This window comes from Callorhinus ursinus, unplaced genomic scaffold (assembly GCF_003265705.2).
Source record: "Callorhinus ursinus isolate GAN/ISIS: 27379988/994484 unplaced genomic scaffold, GSC_fseal_2.0 scaffold90, whole genome shotgun sequence".
NCBI classification, from domain to species: domain Eukaryota; kingdom Metazoa; phylum Chordata; class Mammalia; order Carnivora; family Otariidae; genus Callorhinus; species Callorhinus ursinus.
The window spans coordinates 776614-783561 of NW_027397152.1; the positions used below are offsets into that span (position 1 = coordinate 776614).

General features: G+C 48.9%; 1 protein-coding gene across 1 annotated transcript; it reads left to right on the plus strand.

Annotated features, from left to right (window-relative positions):
• Nucleotides 1-468: 468 nt before the first annotated feature.
• On the plus strand, nucleotides 469-5939 carry S100A11 (S100 calcium binding protein A11). Its single transcript, XM_025858415.2, has 3 exons — nucleotides 469-623; nucleotides 4527-4679; nucleotides 5609-5939. The coding sequence occupies exons 1-3, from the start codon at nucleotides 621-623 to the stop codon at nucleotides 5762-5764; spliced, it is 312 nt and encodes a 103-aa protein (XP_025714200.1). The 5' UTR covers nucleotides 469-620; the 3' UTR covers nucleotides 5765-5939.
• Nucleotides 5940-6948: the final 1009 nt, after the last annotated feature.

Consider the following 6948-nt stretch of genomic DNA (forward strand, 5'->3'; position numbering starts at 1 on the left):
CGCACACAGATAAACGCCCTACTCACACCGGTCAGCTTTTAATTGCAGTGGTTTGGGGTTTTGTGGGTTTAACTGTCTCGGGTTGGGGAGAATTTTGAGACAATGGTGCTCCATTTGATTGGCCCAAATCACCACTGTTTACTCTATTGGCCAACTTTAGGGTGAAGGAATAGACAGCCCGGCTTCTAGGGAACTTGTACAATTAACGCGCACACTCCGCGTTGCCGTTTTTAAAAGGATCCTTCTGCCTCTCTAACCTGAATGAGCAGAGTGAGCTCGTACACGGAAAAGAGCCACGGACATGGGCACACCACGCCCAAGACCACTATCCAAAACCTTTCATTCAGAAAAGTCCTTTAAATCTTCAAGGCCCACAGGACAGGAAGAGACAGCGGGTCCCGGGTGAGCGGCGCGCTGGGCAACACGGGCGGGGCGGACAAGTTGGGATCTGCGCCGGGGAGGCGGAGGCGGGCTGGCGGGAGGGGAGCGCGTGAGTCGGGCGCGGCCGCGCGCGGGGCGGGGCGCCGAGAAAGACCGGAGCCCGCCGCCGGCCGCCAGCCGCCCAGAACTCGCAGCGCCTCCGCCGCCGGACGCACCGTCCTCGCCAGTCCAGCGAACACATGGTAAGCCCGACCTTTTTCTCGTCTTCGAGGCTCTGCAATGAAAAGAGCCACACGGTGCTTTTCACCACGCTTGATCTTTCATTTCTGTGTGGACGTGGCAGGAAGCAGGGCAGGAAAAATAAATCCTGGGTGGGGGAGCGGGTTGGAATTGGGGTAGAGAGGCAGAAAGGAAGCAGCCCTAGTGGTAGCTGTGATAGCAGCTGAGAGGCGGCCACCGGAGGGTCTCTGGCTCCAGGGCGGCGATAAGGTGCGGGGCTGGGGAAGGGGGCTGCGCTCGGCACCGCGTCCCCGCGGGGTGGCGCCACGCCCGATCCCCCTCCGCCGGGAAGTGGGCAAGTCGCGGGGTCCCGCTGGGGCTGGAGGCCCCTGGCCCAGTCCTGGGCTCGCGGAAGCCAGGGAGACAAGTGAAAGAAGTGGAGCAGAAGGGGCGTCCGGCCGCTCTAGTTGTTTCTGTAGACCAGAAAAGGGCACGTCTCAGAACTGAGCCGTCTGAGCCCTGGGAAAATCCGTTTCAGTAAAGCTAGGCAACCGGCCAAGACACAAAGAGCCTGAAACTGAAGCCGTTCCCAGCCGTTGGAATGCAGCCCGGACCGTGGGAGGAGCCCGGTCCAGGCCGAGCCCCCTCCTCCTGCCCTTTTCCTCTGAACCCACCATCTTTTCAGGGACTTGTGTCGTCATCTGTTTTTCTCTTCCCAGTTCCTGCCAACCTACTTTGAATTCTCTAACTTTTGCATTAAACCACCTCCAAAATTTACCTCCTCAAAGGCCTCTTTAGTGAAAGGAGTCGAATAAGCTTACGCCCGGGGGACAGATGGGGTTTCTATGTCTCCCCCCCTCCCCCCAAGCTGTGCATGGATTTTACGTTTTTGAGTGGTGGAAAGAAAATCACAGGAAGAATAATACTTTGTTACACGTGAAATGGTATGAAAATCAAACTTAATTGTCCATCAATGAAGTTTTACTAGCACACGGCCTCGCCCGTTCCCCTATGAGTAGCCTGTGTGGTTGCGTGACAGAGACAACATGGACCACAGTGGCCTAATATGTTTACTGTTTGGCCCTTTACAAACACATTTGCCCCCCTGTGCTCTAGTGTGTCAACCTTTATTGCTGCCTACTCTTCCCCTCTTTACTTTCCATGCATGTGTCCCATGGAACCTTGAAAAGGCGGACTCCGCACCAATAGGTGGTGAAGATCTGGAATGATTGTCCTGTCCTGGAGGAAGGTGGATGCCATTATGGATCCTTCGGGGGGCGGGGGAGTAGGAGGGTAGGAGCATACTGGTTAAGAATGACAACAGCAGGGGCCCTGGGTGGCTCACTTGGTCAAGGGTGGGACTCTCCATCTCAGCTCAGGTCTTGATCTCAGGGTTGTGAGTTCCAGCCCCACGTTGGGCTCCATGCAGGGCGAGGAGGCTACTTAAAAAAAATAAGTATGACAACAGCAATGCTGGTGTCTTTTTCAAGTGTTACTTCTTTTTCACATTACTTTTTCTTCCCCCTTTTCTCAAATGTTGAGGAATCTTTTAAAATTCACGGTATCCAGTTATCTCACACCATTTTCTTCTTCCTATCATGTTGCCAAATACAACTGTGAGGATGCAGTGAGCCGTGGGGAGTGCTGGCCTCCAGGCAGGAGATCTGGTTCTCCTCTCTCTCAGCCTCTGCTCCACCTTGAGCAAAGCTTTCCTGTCTCTGGGCCTCCCTTCCCTGGAAGCATCTCGCAAGCCCCCTCCAGCTTGCAATTTTGCAATTCCATTTCAGTAATTTGGTAATTGTGTTTCTTTCTTTTGCTCTGGAAAATTACCTCTGAGGAGAAGTACAGAGGTTTTAATTTTTTCCATGTGTGGCTGATAGCAAGTTTCAGGAAGGAAAAAAAATAAGGCAGAAAGCCACTTTGAAACTAGAAAAGCAAAACGGTCTGAATTCCACAGGGAAAGGGGGGCAGAGGAGCATCTGTAGGCCTCACAAAGCCCTTGCTCCTCAGCCTGGAACCTTCTGCCTTATCTGGCTTGCCCTCCCAGCTGACCTTCTTCCTGTCAACTGACACATTAGTAAGACAGTGAGATTTTAGTCCTGATAAGGGAGGCGGTTGAGCAAACACATCTGTTTCCAGGCTGTGGTATTCTGTTTCACTCCCAAACCCTGGACCTACAAACATTTTTCTTTCCTTAAGAAAAAGTTCTCTTTGAGAAAAAAGAAAAAATCCCAACAAGATGACTGTTAGGAAAGAATCCACCTCCAGAAGAGTTCATTAGAACCACCTCCGAAGAATTTACAGATCAGGCAGCTCAGCTAGCTGATAAAGCACCTGGAGAAACTGCGGATGAAAAGGCTACAGGAGGGAAGAGAGAAGGAGCCCAGAGCTATGTGGCTAAGGGCTCAGATCTTTGGGTAGCACGTTAATTACAGTCTGAAGCTTGTTAATTACTGGGATTGAAAGCCTCCAGGAAGTCCCAAAAAGACCAAATTAAAAGCTAACTGCTAAATTGCAAATGTCACTGTCCAAAGATTTTTTTTTTCAAGATTTTATGTATTTGAGAGAGAGAGAATGAGCGATGGGAGGGGCAGAGGGAGAGAGAAGCAGACTCCCTGCTGAGCAGGAACCCTGATGCAGAACTTGATCCCAAGACCCAGAGATCATGACCTGAGCCAAAGGCAGCTTTACGGACTGAGACACCCAGGAACCCCACAAAGATCACTGTTAATACCTGAAGATAAAGCCTCAAAGGAAGGGCATCACTGGCAAGTTTTCCAGAAAGCCTGCAGTGGCCAGCCTGAACCACCAGGGGATCTAGGTACCAGCAAGAATGACCCGAAGACTCCGAAAAATAGGATTTCCCTGAAGAATTCTGTTATAAGGAAAGCAGAGCTCACACAGAATTGACCCCAGCTTCTCCTGGTGCTACCATGGCTAAGGTTCAGCTCTGTAGATGTCAGGAGCTGTGTGAGTAGCAACCTGAGAGCTCCCTTCCTGAGATCCACCTTTGTGGTTTGAAGTGACCAAAGAAGTTCCTCCAGCCATTCCTGTAGGAATTAGTGGCATCTGGAAGTAGAAGGAACAAAGACCAAGAACTACAGAAAGGGACCTGGAGGCGGAGATTCTAGGGGTGATTCTGCTATGTCAATTCCCTTCTCATGTCTCCGTTTCCTCACATGTAAAATTAATGGTTCCTAACCTTCGATATGAAAGCTGCTTTTGAACATCCAAAAAGCTCTCAGATCTCCCACCCCACACACAATAGTAACTAGGCATTTAGTATTCTTCTAGAAAATACAGGAGTCCCAGGAATTCAGTATTGCTTTATTTTTACTTATTTATTGGGATGGGGCAGACAGACTCTTAAGCAGGCTCCACGCCCTGCTTGGGGCTTGATCTCACGACCCTGAGATCATGACCTGAACCGAAATCAAGAGTCGGTCACCTAACTGACTGAGCCACCGAGACACCCCCAGTATTGCCTTAAAAAGCTGCCATTTCATTCATCCCGGCAGCCTCTATATTCTCTTAGAAAATAGGAAATTATTTAATCTCTAGACGGTGCTTGGCGTGCTTACAGATCTGTGGCTATATAGTTATACATCTGTTTACCCACAGATTCTAGAAACATCAGTAAAACCTGCCGCGCTCACTGTCATCAAGGCAGTCTACTGCTTTCAGACACACCCACATGCTCCATGTGTACCCTCACTATGCTTCACCTGGAATAAACATGGGAACCAATAGAGGAGGCATGCTCACGGAATGTGACTCTCTGTGTTCGTTCTGGGCCCCTCCTCCCCCTAAAAAATGACCTAGCCTTTTAGGAAACTGCTTTGTCCCAAAATGAAGGTATGAGATTCTCTATAGAGTGTTCTCTAGCATCTAGCCCTTGTCTGAGCCCTGACTTTTTTTCTCTAAAGGCAAAAATGTCCAGCCCTACTGAGACCGAGCGGTGCATCGAGTCTCTGATTGCTGTTTTCCAGAAGTTTGCTGGAAAGGAGGGTAACAACTGCACGCTCTCCAAGACAGAGTTCCTGACCTTCATGAATACAGAACTGGCTGCCTTCACAAAGGTATTGCTCCCAGCCCCCGGCCCCCAAACTAACCAGAGCTCGAAATAAGACACTGGCAGAATGGCTAGAAGTGAAGGCCCACACTCTGCCTCCTTTTCATTCACTCTAAGCCGGGGGCCTGCATAGATAAGGCTGAGCCCCTAGGCCTCTGAGTGAGCTCTGCGTGACCGTGAAAGGACCTTTTCTTCTTTTCTTTGCATAAGATATATTTTAAAGATCAAAGTTATCAAACTACATGACACAGGGAATGGTAATTTTTTTCTTTCATTTAGGGAAAAGGCATACGAAATGGTAAATGGTGTAATAGGATAGTTTCAAATTTTATTCCTCCATCCCAAAGCCTCTAGGGAAGCCCTGTCCCATGGAACTTTCTGTGATGATGGAAATAATGTTCTGCATATCTGCACAATCCGATGTGGGAGCCACTAGGTGCAGGTGCCACTTACGGACTGACTTTCTAAATCCCTAATTGAAACAGCCATATGCAGCTAGTGGCTGCAAGTGCCTGATGTGTTGGCCACTAGGCTGAGCGGAGGAGGGGGAGGCGGATCGGGCCTGCATCCTCTTTCCACCTCGAATCACTCCACTTCCCTACAGTCTGTACACTGCGGTTGCATGCAATACTTGAAAAAGGTGTTCCACTGCTTTTGTGAAATTGCACAACCCCTGGCCGTCACAGAGGAACCCTGGGCTGGGAGCCAGAAAACGTGGGTTCTGGTCGCAGGTCTTCCCCTTCAGCAAGTCACTTCACCTGTTTGAGTCCGCCTCTGTGTCTGGGAAGTGGGAATGTTACTAACCCCTACCCTGTACCACACATTCTTGTGAGACTAAGATGTGGCAACGTAATGGAAAGCATCTTAGAAAGTGTGATATAAATTAATATATTATTAATAGTAGTGGTATCATGATGGTTATTGTTATCTTTGCAGAACCAGAAGGACCCTGGTGTCCTTGATCGCATGATGAAGAAACTGGACCTCAACGCTGACGGGCAGCTAGATTTCCAAGAATTTCTTAATCTTATTGGTGGCATGGCCATAGCTTGCCATGACTCCTTTACAAGGTCTGCCCATTTCCGGAAGTAAATCAGAGGGGCTCTTGGGCCTTGGCCTCCAGACCACCTCTTTCCTTCAAAACAGCCTCCCAATCATCATGTCCTCCTCACATCCTCCACGGACCCCGAGCACAGAGCATCCACCACCCCCTGTGCAGGCCAGTCCTGCTGGTAGTTAATAAAGCAATAGCATTTTTTAAAGCACACACTAGAGAGTCAGTACATTTGTGCCAGGGAGGAAGCAGCATGGGAGGAATGGAATTAACGTGATGGAAGCAGTTCCCAGAGCTGCACAGTAAATAGTGAAAATACACACTGCGTGTAGATGCAATTATGACTCACGATACCAAAAGAGTCATTCCAGATTACTCAGACTGATGGAGAGATGTCACTTGTCATAACTCACTCAGTGTCCTAGTACGGGCATTGTCACAGGCTCTGAAGATAACAGTCAGCAGGACAGACAAGGTCCCACATTCACTGAGCTGACTTTCTAGTGGGGGAGACAATGAATGAGTAAGCAACAAACAAGACAACTAGAATGTGATAAATCCTGTGGAGGAAAGATTACAAGGTTGTGTGTTACAGGTTAACCGGGGCTGGAGGAGGGCATTCTTCCAAGATCTCATGTGTGCTGACATCTGAAGGATCAGATGGAGCAAACCTCAGCAAAAATGGAGAAGGGAGTTTCAGGAGAAGGAACAGCAAGGGCAAAGGTCCAGAGGTGTTAAGGAGCAGGATGCTGGAGGAATGGAAAGGAGGCTAGTGTGGTCAAGGTCTTGGTGTTTGGCTGTGGGTTTCCTTCTTTATGTCTGGCTTGCGCAGACATTAGTCTTAATTTTCTAAGCCCTCTGATAAAGCAGCAGGGAAAGAGCCTAGACACAGGGACTGGAAGGCTGACCCAGGGTTAAATACAGTACACAAAGAGAAGCATGTTCTGGGGCACATATCCCTAAGCAGCACAGGTGAAAGTGATTGTTTCTAGAGGCCCTCTGATTCCTTATCCATCTGCATGAGTTTTAACTTCTTAGTAAAAAGCTCTCTAGATAGCAGTTTCACTTCGTAAATTAATAGAATGAATTAAACCATTACTAGGACCATTTTTTGTTTGGCTCTGACATTCCAGAATGAAGACCAGTGCCTCAGGCTGGCAAGGCCCTAAGTTTTCAAGTAGAACTGTAACTACTTTTTGGATAAGTTCCTTAATTCATTAGC